This window comes from Apodemus sylvaticus, chromosome 6 (assembly GCF_947179515.1).
Source record: "Apodemus sylvaticus chromosome 6, mApoSyl1.1, whole genome shotgun sequence".
Classification (NCBI taxonomy): domain Eukaryota; kingdom Metazoa; phylum Chordata; class Mammalia; order Rodentia; family Muridae; genus Apodemus; species Apodemus sylvaticus.
This window is the reverse complement of record NC_067477.1, coordinates 36,445,200-36,466,233: the sequence shown is the minus strand read 5'-3', so window position 1 is coordinate 36,466,233 and position 21,034 is coordinate 36,445,200. Positions and strand designations below refer to the sequence as shown.

Below are 21,034 nucleotides of genomic sequence, written 5' to 3'. Positions count from 1 at the left end.
ACCTATTTCTCTACCTAGTAGGCCACCAGCAGCCTTCCATGCAAAGCCACGCAGCTAGCTCTTCTTTGGTGGTCTTTTTTTCTAACCCTCCTAGTCAGGGTCAGCTCTCACCTGGAGGCTCCAGACTCTGTTCCTGTCTCTGTAGTGTCTCTTGCATGCCCTCTGGTATTATTTATTCATGTGTATCTCTCCCAGTGGCGTGGAAGCTCCTTGATGTTGGCTGTCACAGTGTCACCAATGGCTTTGTTCCTCATACAGAGCAGCATCTTTTGCTCACAGAGAATGTTGGGAAATGTTTGTTAAATGAATGCTGGGTGCTTGTTTTCCTTGCTGCTTGTCCAAGCAGTAAGCTTTTCAGTAGGTCTGATTTGGCAAGTCCTGCAATCTTAGAATTGTTGTAGTCTATTTGAAGATGGATGTGGAGGCTAACAGAATTGGCTCTAACTGCTGAAACCTTTCAAGATTAAATGTTTCCTTTGCACCTCTTCTTGCCTGTGTTCTAAGTAGCTGATCTTGAAGGTTTTTCTGGATATTTCGTTTTTGTATTTTACTCTGTAACCTAATTGCTGATTGGAAACTTAGTAATGGGTTCTCAGAACTTAGTGTGAAAGAAGGGCTACAACTGTATCTGACTCAAAGAAATATCCTAAGGCCCATTAGCCAGGGTCTCCTCTCCCCTTCCCTTCCTGGGCCAGCTTTAGTAAACTCAGGGCATCTGGAGTTTTTTAAGTTGTTGACTGTCTCCTGGGCTTTTGTGGTTCTAATTCCTGTCAGCCCTGGGATTCTGTGTGCTTCATTAACCTCCCCATGAGATAGGATTTTGTATATTTATGTATCTTTGTGTGACTCTCTTTGTCTCCCTCTGACTCCTAGCCTCCCCTGGGGTTTGTGTTATAAGGAGTAAGCTTTGACTGTGTGTCAGAGTAAACAGGAATTGAGAACTTCCTGGAAGTTTTGGTTTAAACAGTGTTCATACTTTAAGGGGAGACAACGTAAGATAGGGTTCCCTGTATGCTTTTGGGAGTTGTTTCTGGCCTTCTACTTGGAGATTGCGGTCAGGAGCATTCTGTCCCTGGGATTTCTGTCCTGTGGTTTTCTCCCTCCTTGCCACCTGCAGTGTCTCCAGGTACCTTCAGTGTTCCTAGTCAGTGCTTTTTCTACACATGTAAGTCTTCCCTGGCTATGTACTAAGCAGAGATTAATGTTGCAGCAGTGCAGTCCTGACAATAGTTTTGTCTTCTTAAAACTGGTTTGCCCTGGCATGCTGCTATATTCAGGTGTGCACTTTTATTATTACCTATATATCAACCATAATAGGCAGTCTGAAACTTAGTTATTTAATGCTATTTTATAACTTGTACATCCAGAAGGACCTTTGTGAGTGATTTGTCATGATATAGAAGTGGAGACCCTGAGTGGTGGCAGCCTTTGTCTCAAGTCCTAGAACTAGTGAGTTAAAAGAACTTGAATGGAAGAGACTCTGCCTGAAACCCAGGGCCTCAGAGGATGAGTCTTGGCAATTTCCCATCTTGATCATAGGACTTCAATTATATGATTTTTGAATGCCTCCCCCAATAAAACATGTTTCTAACAGTCAAATTTTACTGACCTCCAAGATTGTGAAAATGTGGTATAATGTGAATTAATAGGCTTCAATGGCAAGTCTTTAAATATGCTAAGGAAATAGGCACTGTGAAATTACTGACCATGAGAACAACTTTCTTGACCATTTGAAGAAAAACAGCCAAAACCAACAGGATGTTAGCTGTCTTTCAAAGATGTTGCTGCTGACAGTGGTTTAATCTTTGTGAGAATGGTTGAAGTAATGGGTCCTCATCCTGATCCTCTCTAGTGTGGATCATGTGGACTAGACACTGAACTGACTAGCTTAAGTCTTGCTTTGATCAGAGACCAATGCCATGCCTGTTGAGAAACAAGTATGTTCAGGATACCTCTCTGAAATCTGGTTTAGTTTTCTGTTACCTCTGCTCTTGACCATTTTTCAGGGTAAGGCCATGTTCTTTAAAAGGAAGGTGTCCATAAATGATTGTCAGAGGAATGGAAGAAGGTAGCATGCTTTCTCCATTATGCAAACCTCTCCACCAACAGTAAAAGAATGGAAGGCAGGGGCAGTGTTCAAGGTAAGCCCCTCTTCAGTTTATCCCTGCTCCAGTTTAGACGGGAAGGGGCATTTGCTGTAGAAGGGGCATAAGTGCTAAGAGGCTACTTTTTGTCTTTAACAATATTGTTGGTACTTACTACCAACCATATACTATAAGAGCCTTGGTGTATGAAGGAGAAAGAGTCAGCAAGCTTAAGGAAGTTGTCTTGGGTCATGTGGCTAATAAATGGCCAGGCCACATTTGAGGCCAGATAACTGGCTCTTTCTCCACCCGCATAAAGATGACTCCGATGAGTCCACTCCTTCTGGCATGCTTCACATCCTGGATTCTCCTGTGCTGTCCTGTAACTAGATCTCAGGAATAATGACATCATTTTTTCTAGCAGATCTGGCTTGGAAAAGAGTACTATTTCTGCCGAGTCCACAGTGCCCAGTCCTAGACACTCCTTTCAGACCTAGCATTACAGGCGTTAGCTAGATAGATGCCATAGTGATTCTGGGGATGAGGTAAAAGGACAGCACTAGGGTTCCCCTCTTACTCAGTTCATTCTCCTGTGGGATCTTGCTCTACTCTTTCCAGAATTCTCTTCTGGACTTTCATTTTGCTTTTAACCTAAAATCCTAGACTGAGGTGAGAACATTTTCATTACAGGAAAGGATCTCAGTGACAGTAGGCACTTCCTAGTGCCCACACAGTCCATTGCCTGCGACGGTGGCTTCAGCGGGGCTCTTACTTTGAGGAGGCTTAGTACATTGTCTCCAAAATCAGTGGTGTGCTGTGCATAACGATCTCTTAGGTCTCGGAGAGACCGTTTTCTACTCCCCATGCCTTTCTTCAAAAGTCATCTTTTATCAGATTTTTTTTCCTTAATGTATCTTTAATAAATTTTTCTTAATGAGAATTTCTGTTTATTTTTGGCAGGTGGTTCTTCTGTTACTGCTATGGCAGCTCTTCTCTTTGCAATGAACTAAATAAATTTATTTTCTTTCTTAAAAAATGAATTCTTGTTATTTTTACTGTGACTGGTAGCATTGTTATGACTAAGTAGGTAGGCCAGGAGAGAACAGCTCTTTATTGGCTTTTACTTATACATAATTTTCTCTTTCCTCCTCCTCAGTAGTTCTTAAGTACTTGTGTGTCTGTGTGTGTGTGTGTGCCTGTGTGTTTATGTATATGCATGTGTGTACAAGTGTGTGAAGCCCAGACATCAGTGTCTGGTGTCTTCCTTAGCTGCTGTCCACTTTACCTTATATTATTATTATTTTTTGAAAAACATCTTTCACTGAAACTGGAGTTCACGGCTTCAGCTAGCCAGCAAGCCCCAACTATCCTTTGATCTCTGCCTTTCCAGTAAGGAGTTCATAGGCGCATGCTCTCATGCCCACCTTTTTATGTGGGGGCTGGGAGCCTGAACTCAAGGTCTTGTAAAGCATTTTAGCTGAACCATCTCCCTTTCCCTTTGTTATACATTCCCTAAATGTTTTTACTTACAGAGTAGATTATTTCTGCCTTAGATTTCTATTACTGTGATAAATACCAAGACCAAAAGCAGCTTGGGGAGGAAAGGTTTTATTTAGTTTACACTTCCACATCACAGTCCATCACTGAGGGAAGTTAGAGTGGGAATGCAAGGTAGAACGGAAACAGAAGCCATGAAGGAACATTGTTTACTTGCCTGCATCCCTGTCCTGCTCTTTCTACTTTCTTACACAACCCAAGAGCACCTACGCAGGAGTGACACTGCCTTCACATCAGTCATCAGTCAAGAAAGTACATTATTGGCTTGCCTACCGACCAGTCTTTTGTAGGAATGTTTTCTAAATCGAAGTTCCCACTTTCAAAATGACTTTAGCTTTCGACATTCTGGCAAACAAGCTAGCACCCCTTTGTCTAAACTGATAAATGAGATGTGACCCTTACCCTCCAGAGGAGACTCAGTTAGGAAGGGACAAAAGACAGTTCACATGGTAGAATGACTATAACGCTCTTGGACATGCCAGGGTTACTACCTGTGTGCCTAGGGGAGCCAGGGAAATACACCCTAACAGAGGGAATATGATATGTAGACTACACTATTAGTATAGGGCCTGAATTTTTCTCCCTCCTAGAGAGCAACTCCTAAACAGAAGCACACCCCGCTCACGCCACCCTCACCCACATCCTCACTCTTTGATAGCTAGGGCAGTGGCACAGGAGCTAAGAGATCCATGGAGTTCTGTACTGTTAACATGTGACCAGTATTCCACTTGTAGGTATTTACATAGGAGAAACAAAGCTTGATGTGCACAGAGTTCCCTCTCATAAAGGCTGTTAATGTAGTGTAATGACCCAAATACCCACCTAAATACCCAGCTAGGTACCCACCAACTGTTAAATGGATAAATTGTGGTGTCCATATTATAGAATACCAACTACTTTGGCATTTAAAGGAATGAACTACACTTTTGATACATGTAACAGCATAGGTAAATTTCAAAAGACAATACTATGTGAAAGAAACTACTCTAAAAAGAATATAGACTATACATATTTTATTTATTTGACTTTCTGGAAAAGGAAATCAAGTAAACAGAAATTCCATTGGTGGTTGTTGGAAGATGCAGAAAGTGAGGGTTGACCACAGGATTGAGTGTGCATCTGGGATAAGATCTTTCTGTATTGTGATTGAGGTTGGGTTTACACAGCTGGATGTTTTCCAAGAGTCACTTTAAAGGGGTGAATTTTATTACACATAAGTATCTCTATACATCTTCCTTAAAAGGAATTCCTGACAGATATGCCTCAAAAACATAATAAAAGAAGCTAGACACAAATGAGTATTCACTGTATGATCTCCATTTATATGAAATTCTAGAATAGATAGAATGAATTAACGATGGAAGAATTAAAAGTAATGGTTGTCAAGGACGAGGCAGGAATGAGCTACCTTCTAGGAAGAGGCTTGAGGGAACTTCCCGGGTGATGAAAGTGTTCTGTGTGTCCCTTGATACGAGTGTGGATTACATGATGTAACCAATTCCAATCAGTCTGTATCTTTAAGACTCATCTATCTCATCATACCTAAATTATACCTCATAAGGGAGTAGAAACGATTGGTTGAATTAACAAGAAGGCCCTCAGTGTCTTTGTTGAGCTGGTTGTTTCAAGAGTTTGATCTGATACACAAGCTATCTTTCACCCCACTCCCAACAACTGAGGCCAACCTTGTTAAAGTGAGTTGGATCTGGCACTCTGCTGTCCCATAGCAACAGGCATTGCTACCCCAACTCTCACATGATTATAGATCCAAGTCTGGTCTAAGTGTAGTTAGAGTGAGGTTTGGTTGACTCTAGAGCATGGCATACTCCATAGACATTGTTATCCCAACAGCTTTTATTACAGGAGTAAAAGTTAGTTTTCTGCTGTGAAAGTGATTTTTCTCACTTTAAGATATGTTTTTCTTTTCCCAGAACATTGTCTTTCAGACTTTTAGCCGAATGTGAGTTCTTGGAATTTGCCTCTGATGCAGTGAAATGGTTAAGTATGACTGTTTAAAACTCAGTGTGGAGTGTTGACACTGGCTCTCACTGACTGTTGATTCATCTTACATTGGTCTTCTTTTGTGGCTGGTTCTCTCTACATACCGTGTGTGCATCATTCATCATTGTCATTGTGTTCTTCATGCTGTTATTAAATATTATTCTATGAGATAGTTGAATCCTGTTTCTGCTCTTAAAAAATGGAAGGATATGTTTTCTTGTGTCAGATATTGTATCTTGCTTGAGTAATGCTACGGGACTTGTAGATTATACATTGTTTTTCTGTTTCCCTCCCTCTGTCCTTCCCTCTCTCCCTTCCTTCATTCCTTTAATCCTTCTCTCATTCACTTTTTTGTTCTGTTCTTTTCTCCCCCCCACCCCCGTTCCTCCCTCGCTCTTCCTTCCTTTCTTTAATCTTGATGTGTAGCCCAAACTCAGGTTCAGCTCCTGATCTTCCTGTCTCAGCCTCCCAGATGCTGTGATTGCAGATATATGCCAACATACCTGTTGGGGTTTTCCCTTTTAAATGTCTTATTTAGAGTCACATGATAAAAATCTTTTCTTAGATTAAGGAGAGGGTTAGTGTGTTGCTGTTACTGAAGGCTAGCAAAACTACTGAAAAGATGCGGCATCTGAAAAAAAAGCATGAATTTGTTACCAAAAGGAGCCAGTTGAAGGCACTCCATTTTACATCTTAAAGTAAGTTTTATATAGTTACATGAAAACGTATGAAGCCCCCAACTTTTATTGGTTTTTAATTGGTTTCTATGGTTTTAATTGGTTACTATGTAAGCTGACATATTCATGAAAATCCAGGTCTAGATTAGTGTGGCAGTATATGCCTATCGTCTCAGCACCTGGAAGCTATGGTGGGGGAATCATGAGTTAGAGGTCGGCCTGAGTTACACAACAAGGCCTGTCTCAAGCAAACAGATAAACAAGAGTATGCTTATCTATTTCACTTATACAGTGGAAACAGGCTATAGCCTGTCTGAATATCCATTTATTGACAGCTACTGACCTTGGAAAGAGTTCAGGAGCCTGAAGGACGTGCTTTAGGCTGAAGGGACCCCCCAAGCCACTGTATGGGGTGACGCTGGCAGCCAGGTTCTTAGGTCCTGTCCTAGGCATCTTGGTCTGAATTAGAGCTTTAGGTCTCTGTGTTCTAGACTGTGTTTCCAGTTTGTTTGTTTGTTTGTTTGTTTAAGATTAAAGAGTAAAACAATATCTTGAAATAGGGAAATTTATGTTGGAGTAAATTTCCAGAAAACCCCTCTTGTTTTTGCCTGTGTGCTCTGAGACAGCCTGTTTTCTCTTGTAGAGGAGATGCAAGTGAGGGTTTGTTTGAGTTGACACTTGGCTTGATGTTAGGGGTGGGAAAATCTGAGTCTGTGTGTTTAGAGTATGAATGAATAGGACTATGTGCCACTGTCGTTCTGTCATGAGGAGCGCAGCAGTCGTATTCGAGGGCTCCCACTACCTCCCACCTTCTAGTTTTACTGTAGAACTAGGGATTCTAGGAGAAGAGATGCCCGGTGGGTATTAGCTTGCTTCTTGCCATAGCTGGAGAGGTAGAGGAAGAGAATCAACAAAGATCCCAGAACCCATGGAAAGTTGATCTTTGACCCCTTCCTTTCCTTGAATAATACTAATGATACAAGACAGCTTGCCCCAGCCTGCATTACCTCACGCCCATGCCTTCTGTGTCCAGCTGAATGTTTTACTTTATCTCTTCAAAAAGAAACTCTTCTGAGCTGGGTTGCAGAGCAAGATCTTAAAGTTAAGAAACTGTGAAGGAAGGATTCTGGAACTGTGCCTTCTGGGAATGTTTCTGTTTTCATAGTATGGCAAGGAAGGGATAGAAGAGGCCAGCGCAGGGCAAGCTCTGTGCAGCTGGCGTTGGTGACAGGGGTTCTGCTTGCTTCCTCCCTCACTGTTTACTCCAAAGCACATCAGGGTATTGTGTGTTAAGCCTCAGTGTATAGAACCCAGGAGCAGCGATAGCATGCTGGGTTGTAGTGTTTCCTTCTTCTCCTTTGGAGGAGACTAGCATTCCTGGAACTGCAGGTTCTTTGCCTCCTGTTTACACTCAGTGAGTTTCTGGGCCTCAGATGGGAGTTGAGTGACTCTATGTAATCTTTGCATGGAAAATGATCTTGCATGTTGTGTTATATTTCCAGAACTGTATGGCTTTGATGTGCTCATAGATAATACTCTGAAGCCATGGTTGTTGGAAGTGAATCTCTCTCCTTCTTTGGCCTGGTAAGTCAGTTCTGTCAACAAATATTAAGGACAAACCTGAACATGACAATAAAATATGTTTTGTCTTTTTTTGGAGGGGGGGGGGTATTATTTCTTGGTAAAAGACTTTGACATGTTAATGACTAGACTTTTAAAAACAAGATGGTTTATGGTATATTATCAAAACCCCTATGGGAGACAGGAACCCTTAACTTCCTAGCTAATTTGTAATACATGTTTGTCATTTATCTGACTTTTTAAGAACAATTCTTATTTGACATTTCTTCAAAAATGCTCAGATAAGACTGTTGCATTACAAACCACTTGAAACACACACACACACAAACACACACACACACACAACATGAATAACGAGCTACTTCATTGGAAAGAGCAATAGTTTTGAGGAAATATTGTGCCAGACATCCCAAACTATAAACAGTATGAACAAAGCATACTACTATTGGAGAGCATAGATATGAAAATACTTGGTCTCTTCACTCTCTCTGTAGTCTTAACGGCATCTCAGGATTTCAGCTCTCTGAGCTGTACTCCGCCCCTGTGCCTTTGACGTTAGAACATAAGAGCAGGCCAAATTAAAAACAACTACTTCCTCTTCTTCTTCATCCAAGCCAAGTTCTTCAGTTTTGTAGTACTAAATAAATTATTCTTGGGGAAGATATGGTTCTCTAGAGGTGTAAAGCTGGGTCAAGGTGCCAAAGAGCAGTCTTTTTGCTCAGTTCTGTGGCCTGATATCCACCTAAGATTAATGTCTAAAACTTAACAATTTTAGATTTAAAAAATATAAAATCTGTTATTTAGAAGGGAATAGGTATACTTTATAAACACCAAAGAAAATTGTGCTTACATCTGCAGTGACAGAATTTCTATTAGCCATGTGATTTTCTAAACAGAAAACCCTAGAGGTTTCTGCCAGAGACCACCCAGCTGCTGGGCTTTTAAGGATGAGAGAGACTGGCAGAATGCCAAGTCATCAAATAAAGACATGCTGAGTACTTGGTGGAGTGGGGATTTGGCTCACCTTAGGTGTGAGGTGTGCCGCTGGGCAGTGTCTTCAGTTGTTAGCACTGCACTTTGTCAAGTCAGCCCTTTACAAATTGCCTAGTGAAATGCAAGAGCCAATGTTAAACATCCCAGAGGGACACACTGGGGCCAGCAGGAGAGCAGCGTGGTTGGGGAGAAGCGCCTAATCTCTAGGGCAGGCCTGTCCACACAAAGGCCTCTTGGTTTTGGTGCACAATGTTCCAATATCCACCTGGATTCCTGCTTTGTTGAATGGTGAGATTTTGATAGGATTTGCTTGGATCTTTTTGCCCTATTTATAATCCTGCAAACCTAAAGAGATTGAGTTAGCACAGAAAATGAAGACTTCAAAAGTTACCAAGGTGCCCAAAAACGTCATTCTTACATGTGAAGTGAAGGATGAAGTGCTAACACAGCATTTGACTGAGAGGCGCTTGTACACTTACAAGTACACTGACAGCCTCTGAATCCCAGTGATCCCTGGCTTGCTCAGAACTAGAATTGCACAAGATCTGGAGAAAAAGATTCTGTATCAGGGAATCAGTGTGTTGGTGCTAGGCTGCATAACAGAGGATGAGTTTAGCACAAGGCTTGTATTTCTGTTAATTTTCCACCCAGATTTCTCTCCCCTTTTCTGTGGATTTGATGTCCTATACGTGTTCCTTCTCTGCCATTTGGAATTTTGCTGAACTGGGACTGAATGAGGCAGCTCTTCTCTTAACCTATGAAGTGATCAATTGCTTTTTTCTTTCTCTGTTCTCTTAGTGATGCTCCTCTGGACCTAAAGATTAAAGCCAGTATGATCTCAGATATGTTCACTGTTGTAGGTGAGTAGCAGTGTGTTCTGAACTGGACTCTCACAAAAACTAGCCAGAGCTTCCATTTGCCAGGCTGCATAGCTGTTGCCAACTGGCAGTTCCTAAGCCATGCTGAATGTTTTGTACTAAAAAATTATATTTTCAGGGAAGTGTTTATATGTTTCTATTCCCCCTGGCTCCATCCTGTCCTGGGGCTGAACCACAACTAAGACTGAGACCTGGGGCATGGGAATTATGAGCTGAGGCAGAGAATTAAGCAAAGATCTGCAGAGAATATATTTTTCTCTGAGCTGGGAAAATGAAACCCAGTGAAGAGGCCCCATTACAAAGGAGACCAGCTGGGTTTCTCCTTGACAGTCTCTGCTGGTTTCAACATGATCCCTTCTTCAGTGTTATAGCCAAAGCAGCCCAAGGAAGAAATCCCATTTTAAGTAGATAAGCCAGAACTTTGAAATGGAGATGGGCAGTCAGGTGGGTATGATTCGGATTTATTATTGGGTTTTAGAATTTCCCAGAAAACTAACCAGTGAAATCCATTTTATGTGAACTAGTGCTTGTACCAGCAGACATTGTAAAACCTAGCTACTCTTTTCATTTTGGTTGAGAATCTAGTTCTTTATAGGAAGGAAGTGAAACCAGTGGAAATTCAGTTTCTTAAGCTGTCGATAATCAATCTTAAAACCCATTGTAGAAATTAGCAGTAGGCATCGTCCGTATTCGCAGGAGGTTGTAACAGGACATAGCACACTTACTATTGTATCCTTCTGGTAAAAACATTTTTCCAAGTCACATACAGAAAGCTGCTTTAAAAACATGTCAACAAAACACTTTTCTTTGTGACCAGCTATGTGTTTCAAAAAGATGATTTGCTCATTTGTTTGAGAGTCATCAAAATACCACATCTCTGTCAATCAGAATTACATTTAGCTCCCCAGTCAGCATCATCTTTTTTAGGATGAGTCTAAAGATGCTTGAACCAAACCAGACAGGCTGATTTCTTAGAAAAGGATGCCTCTTACTTTCGCTCATTCCCCATTCAGGATTTGTGTGCCAAGATCCTGCCCAGCGGGCATCCAACCGGTCACTTTATCCCAGTTTTGAGTCTTCCAGGCGGAACCCTTTTCAGAAACCTCAGGTAAGCAAATTGAGGAGCATGAAGCCCAGAGAAGGCTTCCTGAGGAGGGGCAGCTGGTGGAGAGAGGGCCACAGACTGCGACTGAGGGTCGCTTGGGGCAGGAGAGTGTGGGCATTTGTCCAGCAGCAGCCGGCCAGTAGCTGTGCCCTCCCAGCACCTTACACCTTGCTCTTACCCCACCTATTTTCTTTCCACTACCTGTCCTTCTCTCTTTGATCTCACCATTTCTCCCCTCAGACTGACATGCTCATAAACAAGGCAAGGGGAGCCTGATAGTTCCTAAGCATGGAGGCTTTTTCTAATCTACAGACTAGCTTTGTAAAGATGATCCATTGAAGCGCTGTGTCTGCTCTCTTTTCTGAAGGACCCTCAAGTGGTCATGAGCTCTGATCAAAGCTAAAATAAATACCCAAAAAAGCTGCTGTGTCAGGATCATCATCTGGTCAAATACCGCTCCAGTCTCTGCGCACTTTGGTTTGTGGTCTGCCTATTCCTTCACTGTATCAGTCTGCATGTTTGAGTAATGTAGTGCTGTTACTAAAGAAGCTCCCCTGTCTCCTCCTCCCCTGTCTTCTCAGGCTCAGGCTCCGTCTCCTGTAGGCCAGCCTGTCTTTGAGGAGCATTGTTGCCGCCTCCCCATGACTGCCTTGACTTCATTGCAGTGTTCTGCATTCCTCGACTTGCAGCTCTTAAATTGTCCTATGCTCCTCTGCATCCCCTTCTCTCCTTCCCTTTCCATCACTCTTTCCTCCATTTCATCTCTCCATTCTTCCTTCTCCCAGCCTCATTTCCTCCATCCTTTCTCTGTCCATCTGCTCACTGATTGTCTGTGGAGTGCTGCCGTCTCAGATACCTTCATATTTGAACTGGATTTTCACAGGCAGATACCTCTCAGACCTGCAGGCAGGCAATGTGAAGGACAGTAAGGACACACATAACACGGTGATGTGACAGGTGACTGGAGCCCAGAAAACAGGTGGTAGGCTGATAGGCATGGTCTAGTTGATCACTGCCATGCTCCAGTGTGGGCCCGTGACACTGAGAGCCTCCTGCTGTCCAGAGAAATCAGAAATTGGGGGTTTTGTTTGTTTTTGTTTTTGTTTTAAATATTGGCAACTAGCTCCTTCAAAACCAAACCAAACCACTGCAGGCCAAACTTACCATGTCTTTAAGTTGCAGTGGGTCCACAGCTGCCTATCTGTGAGCTCTGCTCTGAGATAATTCCCTGGATGGTGGTGTGCTGTGGAACAGGGTATACTGTATTGTAAGAGGTATTGTCTCAGATTAGAATTACAGCCAGGCATCAGAGTCATACTTGCTCAGAGCATCATCACAGAAGAAAGAGATTTTTGTAATTTTAAGAAGAAAGGTAGAGAACTATTAACCTGGCTCCACTGAGAACTTCAGCAGTCACATTCCCATGTTAATTGTTCTCTGCAAAACACCCCTGGGAAGAGACTTTGAGCCTGGAATGGTTCTTAAAGCTTTGATATCATTTCTTCCAGGCTTTTCTTCTAGGGATGGAAGCATTCTAGTCTTGAAAGAATGGTTCCCTTGTCTTACCTTGCTGGTCAGCTTTTATTGTCAACTCTTTGCAAGTTTGTTTAAAGGCCTGTTAAAGGCCTGTGGAGGACACTATATGAGGAGTACTATAGGAAACAGATTGGTTAGGTAGGCTGGAGGCCTGTGGAGGACACTGTATGAGGAGTACTATAGGAAACAGGATGGTTAGGCAGGCTGGCTCACCTCAGGCTCTTCTGTATCCGACAGTACTGAGAAGCTGAAATCGGAACACAAAGAATAGCAATAAAACAATATTAAAAACGCTCCCACTTTTCAACCAAGGACAGGACTCTTGCATGTGGTCTGTGCTTTATAATATCTTAGATGCAGGAGATGGAGAGCCATAGGCCTGTTAGGAGAAGGTAAGGCTTTATTTCATTTTTTTGTCTCTTAGAGCTTCCAGTTTCTGCCTAAGTTCAGTCATCAAAAATCACACAGGTAAGTTCTCAGTGTTGGGAGATGTGACTCAGTTTTATTCCTACTTCTCAAATAGAAAGCCTTCAGCTGTGGACATTCATGGTACATATATTGTGCACCTACTTTTTGTATAATTTGAAAACACAAAATAGAATGTGTGGAAAGAAATGTACCAATATTTTCTTAGTTATATATGATGAGAGCAGAGGCTGCAGTAACTGAAGAATCTCAGTTCATGAGGAGAATTACGCTGTGGTAAAAGCAGTTGAATTGAAATGATGAGCAGAGCTTATTCATCCTTTTACACAAAATATTTTGGAAAGAATATACTATAGTTCACAAGGAGATTTTGTCTGGTTCAGATGTCCTAGGTGGCAACCGCTCCCCACAGCTTAGCGTTAGTGCTCTTCTCACATGGAGAGGTGGGCTTGTTTGCGCTTTTTACAGGTGATATTTGGTCTATGTGTGACTGAATTCAGGAACCTGCTCTAATTAGATGTGACTTTTAAATAAAAACAAATATTTTTTCACACAGTCAACCTTTGCTCATTGACTGTTCCTGTAAGCAATTTTTGAAATTGACTGCCATTTTCTTGTGTGTTGCTCAGTTTGGAGCTCTGTCACTGTTTTGCTGCGATGGGTTAGAACTGGAATTCGTTGGTGCTGTTCCAGCTGATACCCAGCAGGAAACCGTACTGCATTTATCCTAACAGCTGTCTTCGCTAGTTAGTGGTACGCTGGAAGCCTGAGTGGTAACTTCTGAGCTCCTGCTACCACTAAAGTGGTATGGCGAGTAGTATAATATGGCGAGTGTCTTAGTTTCTATTCCTGCACAAACATCATGACCAAAAAGCAAGTTGGGGAGGAAAGGGTTTATTGAGCTTACACTTCCACGTTGAAGTTCATCACTAAAGGAAGTCAGGACTGGAACTCAAGCAGGAGCTGATGGAGAGGTAATGGAGGGATGTTCCTTACTGGCTTGCTTCCCCTGGCTTGCTCAGCCTGCTCTCTTATAGAACCCAGGACTACCAGTCCAGGGATGGGACCACCCACAAGGGGCCCTCCCCCTTGATCACTAATTGAGAAAGTGCCTCACAGCTGGATCTCATGGAAGCACTTCCCCAACTGAAACTCCTTTCTCTGTGATAACTTCAGCCTGTGTCAAGTTGACACAAAACCAGCCAGTACAGTGAGCAAAGACCTCAGGGTATCTAGTGTCATGCTTCATAGCTGCTTCATATGGTTTAGCATTTTAGTGTCATGATGGTAGAATCCAAAACTTTGCAGAATGTGACATTTCATATTTAGTAATTGTCTGTTATTTGCTGTTTGTAGCAAAACCCCAAACCAACCAACCAACCCTCCAACCAAAACTGAAGAGCCTACATTCTAAGTAGCTCTGGAACTACTAAAGTGATGAGAGCAGGGAGATGCCTCCTGGCCTTCTGGTTTGGTTCCCTGTCTTCATGTGTAATTCCAGCCTTGTCCTCTGGGTCATTCTCAGTTCCTTGACATGCAGCTGTGTTGTTTGTGTTCCTCGGGACTTGTTGTATGTGTGTGTTTGTTTTTGTAGTCTTGGTTAGCAGGGTTCCTCTCTCGTTATGTATTAAACTTGCCAACATAATGTGAAGCCTTCCTGGCTTTGCTGAGCCTGGTTTGAATGTTGGATTCTCTCTCTTGGCCACTGTTTTTCTAGAAATGAAACCCTCAGTGTCTCCCAGATTTCATATCAAAACTAAGGAGATGTCAAGAGAGGGAGGAAAGAGCAGATGCAGACTTTCCTGTGGCTGTCGGATTATGAATTCTCTCGTACTATTTTCTGTGTGCTTTTTTTTTTGACTCTCCTACCTCCATGTGTATTGTTTCCTCCCTTGAATGTCTGTAGTCGATATTTTCACCTTCTAGAAAATGAACTCTATTGTTGTTGTTGTTGTTGTGGTGGTGGTGGTGGTGGTGGTGGTGGTGGTGCTATGGGAAGCAGGTGAACCTGAGATTGATGGGACTTGGATTCAAGGTCAGCCCCTGCCAGAACCTAGCAGCTACACTTTAGGGAGGCTCCAGATGTCTCTGGAGCAAATACATATGTGTATGGAAGCTAGAGAATGTTTAGGCAGTGTGCTCACGTGGTTTACCCTGAGAAGGCCCAGTCTACTTCACAAGTGAGTCTTCTTGGCCTGGCATCACTGTAATCTTCTTCAGCCATGGCTCTGCGCTGCACCTGTCACCATCCACAGAGGTTATATTTGTTTTTCCTTTCAGACATTAGTGAAGATTCTAAATAATGCTTCATTGATACTTCTTGGTTTGTTGTCATTTATATGTTGCTCTAGTTATATTTTTATCCTTTGCAGTTTTTGTGATGTATTCTTTTTGTTGTATTATGGCAATAATTCCCTAATTGGAAATAAAATTTAGAATAAATATGATATCAAATTTTCTCAAATGCTCTCTAAGATATAAGACATTAAGGCCATCCATCCTATATCTGCTGTAGTCCTTGTCATCTTTTTTAAAAAATGATTTATAATTTTGTTCTAAAAGTCAAACTTTCAAAGCCTATTTAAAATAAATAACACAGTCTCTACGCTGTTTCTATGTCTCTATGGTGAGCCAGGTAGTAAGTGCGTGTGAGTCTTTTTTTGATATTTGTCTTTTCCTCTGCTAGTATCCAGAGCTCGCATTTTTGAAGATGGACACCTCACATTTTTTTTTCCCTAGTGCTCTGCTGCCACCTCAGTGCTTCCTGACTTTTCAGACGTATCTGCAAGTGATTCAGCTAAGTTGTTGTAGTCTTGGTTTTTTTTGGGTTGTTGTTGTATCAGTTTCATTGTGTTGTTGTTTTACAGCCAGTTCCTTTGAAAGCAGCATGAGTCCTCTCAGACCTGCTGATTTGTATTCATTCCATATTTCTAGAGAGCTTGTCTGATGTCCTTGTAACACAAGCCTGCTTAACTTACTGTATCTTTGTCTTCATTTCAAAGTGTGCTTGTGATTAACATTATATGGGAACCATCTTTTATAAGCCGTCTTTTGATCCTGTATACCAATATTTAATGATTTGTGATTTTTTTCCTTATTTCTTTCACTTGATAGCTTTAATTCATTTTAGTTTTCTGTGTTTACCTTTATTTTCTCACCAGCCAGTCACAGTACTTAGGAGTTAGAATTTCTAGCTTCCTTTGCTTTTACTGTTGAATTCCAAACTCTGTATATAAAACTGCATTCCTATGATTTACATTTGCTCTTTGACTTGGATTTCCATGTCTCAATTATGGTATCGTTAAAGGCAATTCACCTTTATTCTGAGTCTCTAATTGGTCAGGGTTTTGCCAGTTTTTGTTAGGCTGAGAATTTTTGGAATCACTACTTGTTTCTTATTGTTGAGGCATTGCATATGTTCCGTTGTTGTGGCTGTTTTACAGTCTTAAATTTTCAGTTGGTTCCTCCTTAAACAATAATGCTGAGATACCAAACATTTTTTCTCTGTGTAGATTCTAAATCTAAAGTCATGTTCATGTTCATTTGAGATTATGGTACATGTCGTATGACACAGTTCTTACCCAGATATAAATTGACAGTTTAAAATTAATACATTTGATGGTGTAAATAACTCATCTCCCAGAGGTGAGCGCCTCTCTGTTCAGTGGAGCTTAGTTTCTAGTAGTCAGTAAGCCTATTGAAATATGTAATTTATTATTTCTGTCTCTTTGATATTGTAGCAGAAGGACTATAGGTTAAAACCATAGGATGGCTCTTTTTCTTTAAAAGTGTTTCCTTAAAAGTTGTTTGTTTGGTAATAGGACATAATTAGTATCTTTCTCATGCTAGACAAGCACTTTACCACTGACCCCTCCCCAGCCCTACCTTGATTTGATATTGTGGTACTTTAACAGATCAATCTGATGATGATGATGATTTCTTCTCTTACTCTTCTTCCTCTTCCTCCTCTTCCTCTTCCTCTTTTCTTCTTCTCCTCTTCCTTTCTTCTTTCTTCTTCTTTTTAGGCTTGCTTTTGGTCTCCTAGTGTGCTGTAGCACTCCAAAACATTGATACTTCTCTCCTAATCCTCTTCTCTCTTTTTCTGTCTTCTTTCTCATGTGTCTGTGGTTCAAGTCACACTTTCCTTTATCTTTACCTCAAACTCCCCAGCCTGAACTGCTGCCTGTCATTACTCACCGTGCAAGGCTTGGGCAGGAACACACACGAGCCGGGGCCAGGGTGGGGGTGGGGGGGCAGAGCCGTTCGTGTACACGGGGTACAGGAGACATGTCCTGAAAGTGATTGTACAGAAACTTGAAGGGATTTAGGGTGCTAATGAATCTTTTATAGGAGTGCCACTAAGTTAGTGCTAAGAAAGGTGTTTTCTCAGCATTTATGACCTAATGATTTTAAATACCATGTTAAAAAGAAGGAAAGGTAGAAATCATCATTTGGTATTAAGTAGAAATTGTCATTACTGTTGGCTTGTCCTATGCTCCTCTACATACAGTGGTGTGTCCCTGAAAGCTGCTCTGGGAATCAACACCCTTCAGTGTTTTCGCAGCCTACTACAGACTGCCTTACATAGCAGTCTGTCTAGATAGCTGATGAAAGTCTGCACTTGTGTACAGTCATTTGTACACATTGTCTTACATTCATCTTACATTGTATTTACGTGTGTTGACTTTAAAGAACCCTTAACTGGAGGGTGTGGTGTAAGTGCTTAGCAGGCTGAGGCGGGAGGATCTTGTTTCAGGCTATCCTGACATATTCTTTCAAAGAAATCAAGGACTGGGGATGTAGCTTAGTAGTAGAGAAGTGACACATAAAGGCCCTGGATTCCCAGAGACTGCCCTACCTGGGGATTCATCCTATAAATAGTCACCAAACCCTGACACTGCTATGGATGACAAGAAGTGTATACCAAAAGGAGCATGTCATGATTGTCTCCGGAGGGGCCCTGCCATAGCCTTACAAATACAGAGGCAGATGCTAACAACCAACTATTGGACTGGGCATGAGGTCCCCAATGGAGGAGCTGGAGGGTGGTCTGGAGGAGCTGGAGGGTGGTCCGGAGGAGCTGAAGGGGTTTGCAGCCCCATGTGAAGAACAATGCTTTCGGCCACCCAGATGCCCCAAGACTCCCAGGGACTGAACCATCAACCAAGGGGCACACATGGTTCCAGCCAAAAATGTGGCAGAGGAAGGCCTTGTTGGGCATCAGTGGGAGGAATGGTCCTTGGTCAGGTAAAGGCTCAACAAAGGCCTGAACAAAGGGAAACCAAGGGAGGAGGGAGTGTGTTGGGTGGAGAGGAATATATGTGGAGGCAGGGGGAAGGAAGAAGGGGAGGGGTTGGGGGGTCTTAGGGGAGGGGGGATATCGGGAAAGGTTTTGCCATTGGCAATGTAAATGAAGACGATATTCAATTTAAAAAAAAAAAAAAAAAAAGAAGAAGGCCCTGGGTTCCATCAGCTAACTGCCCCAGAACTAAAAGTACCTTACATAGCTTCAAACAGCGCAGCTGCTGGATTGTGGAAGACTCATTGCCAGTGGCTTTATGTGTCTTTCTGACAGCTGTATTTGGAACAGTGAACTAGATAAGCTTGTTTGCTTATTTGTTTCCTCAGACATTCAGTAGTATGGAATCGTGAAAAACGTCCTCAAGCCATTCACTTACTATTTCAGTTCTTTACTAAATAATATCACACTTTAAAGATTTACAAAAGTGATACATTCCTGTCTGAATGTGTAAATTCTCCTTTAACACAGTGATTCCAGCAATACTATTGGTCACTTCATTCCCAGAGACCAAAGGGAGTTAAAATGCTTCCCAAAATCCTTCTGCAGTTCTAAATTCTGAATATATGGGCTATATGCCAACACAACCACCCACCTGTTTAATAAATATATATTGATTTACTTCTCTAGATGTTGAAGACACCACAGTCAATGCTAGACAAATAAATGTTGATTTAATAATTTTTCATTATAAGGGCAGCTTATCATGGGGTTTTGCCCATTATAAAAATCTAGTTTTTCTGACTTCTATGCTAGTTTTGCAGATGAGTGTATAATTAATTAGTTTCCTTCTATTTAAAGGGAAAACTGTAGTACTACAATATGTCTCTAGGTTACTTTAGCAAAAAATTTAATTCTTACAGTTCTAGTAGCTGGAATATTCCAGGTCATATGTGGTAGTGCATACCTTTAATTCCAGCACTGGGGAAGCAGGGGCCAGTGAATTGCTGTGAGTTAAAGGCCAGCTGTTGTAAGCAGTTTGCTACTGTTTCTCTTGACTGTTTATTCACTAGGTTTTTTTGTTTCCTGGGGTTTGGGGTTAAGTGATTAATTGTGGACACTGAGCTGTAGATTTGCGTGTCTCCAGGTTTGAATGGTGCTGATGTTGAGGGAAGCTGTTAGAGCTTGTTCCCCTCAACCTTGCTTTGCTCTTCTTCCCCTAGCGCTCCCGTCCGCTCTCTGCCAGTGATGCAGAAATGAAAAACCTTGTGGCCTCAGCCCGGGAGAAGGTACCGGGGAAGTTAGGCGGTTCTGTGCTTGGTCTGTCAATGGAGGAGGTAAAGATTATTTCATTTCAGGCCTTTGTGGGTTAACACAGGGCTTGGTGCAAATTAGTGAGTGGTTCATAATACTCATGAATAACTCGTGTCTTGCCCTGAAAGGAGAAAGATTTTAGATAGGAGAAATTTCTCCTCAAAAACATCCTAAATGTTATTAATTTTTCAAAATATGCTTTTGTTGCTTTCTTCCTGTGTAACCTGCTTTTCTCTTTTAGGCACGAGGATTTCAGGTTTCAAAGTAGATACTCTTTATCTTATTGTATTCTCTCTTCCTCTGCCTAGATCAAAGTTCTCCGGAGGGTGAAGGAGGAGAATGATCGAAGAGGAGGGTTTATTCGCATATTTCCTACATCTGAGACATGGGAAATATATGGGTGAGGTGACTACCTTTTGTTTTCCTAACGTTATACCTCAGCTCTATAGGGCTGGCTTGATTGTGACTCAATTGTCATTGCTTCCAACTTGGTGCCTTTCTTACTTTATTTAAAATTATAGTTAACTCACAAAGCAGGCATGAAGGCGCATGCTTGTCATTTCCAGAGGCAGGAGGTGGAGGCACTAGGATCATTCTCTGTACACAGTGCATTCAAGGCCTTCTGGGCTTCTTGAGACTCAGACTTCAAAGAGAGGGTAAAAGAGACAAAAATTCACAGATATAAATAAATCTATGAACATGGCCATCAATGGTAATAATCCACCCGTGCATTGAGACTCCCTCCCCATTTTTAATCCCTTGCCTCCCTGTTAACCATTCCTTGTCCTTAATTTTTCTTTTCTTTTTTTTTTTGTTTGTTTTCTTTTTAGAGATAATGTTTCTCTGTATATGTAGCCTGGCCATTCAGGAACTTGCTCTGTAGACCAGGCTAGACTCCAAATCAGACTCTACCTGCCTTTGCCTCCCGACTGCTGGGGTTATAGGCGTGCGCCTCCATGCCCGGCTTGAGCTTATTCTTTTGAATAAATTCTTTTTTAATTTTATGTTTTTCATCATCTTGATTTGAAAATATGTCTGTCTTCACTGTATGTGCCTATATAATTCATTGTTCACTTCTGATAAGCATCCAGCCTAGTTTTCAGGCAGTAGATACAGTGTCTCCATTTTAAGTATGCACTTTGATGGTGGTCTTGGCAAGTTAAACACCAATTTAACTACTCCACAGTCATTACATATAAGTCTTGTGTGACCCATGACAGTCACCCTCTACTGCAGCCCAGGCTTCAGGCTTCAGCAGAGCAGAGGTGGGTCACTGGTTCCCCGGAGCATTTATGCGCGTGGTATGTAGTCTGCATACTTGGCTGATGATGATTTTTTTTTCATATCTTTTTTTCAAGACAGGGTTTATCTCTATAGCCTTGGATGTCCTGGATCTCATTCTGTAGACCAGGCTGGCCTTGAACTCATAGTGATCAGCCTGGCTCTGCCTTCTGAGTGCAGGAATTAAAGGCTTGTACCACCACATATGGCTGACTTATTTTTTTTTTTTTGAAACACTATTTTTGGGGTTCATGTGTGTTATCATATGAAGCAATGGTCCACTCTTTTCTCCTGTGTACTGTTTGACTGGATGACTCTATCACAATTTTTATCCACTCTTCTACTGTGGCAGGGTGTGTCCA

At 41.9% G+C, this 21,034-nt stretch overlaps 1 protein-coding gene across 12 annotated transcripts in view; it reads left to right on the top strand.

Moving 5' to 3' along the window:
• Positions 1-21,034, top strand: part of Ttll5 (tubulin tyrosine ligase like 5) — a 221,247-nt gene that overhangs the window by 52,586 nt on the left and 147,627 nt on the right. For all 12 annotated transcript variants that reach the window (XM_052185375.1, XM_052185370.1, XM_052185379.1 and 9 more), the window contains 5 exons: positions 7,822-7,903; positions 9,692-9,753; positions 10,785-10,879; positions 19,301-19,414; positions 19,700-19,791. In XM_052185375.1, the coding sequence (XP_052041335.1) occupies positions 7,822-7,903; positions 9,692-9,753; positions 10,785-10,879; positions 19,301-19,414; positions 19,700-19,791 (445 nt within the window). The remainder of the gene's footprint in view (positions 1-7,821; positions 7,904-9,691; positions 9,754-10,784; positions 10,880-19,300; positions 19,415-19,699; positions 19,792-21,034) is intronic.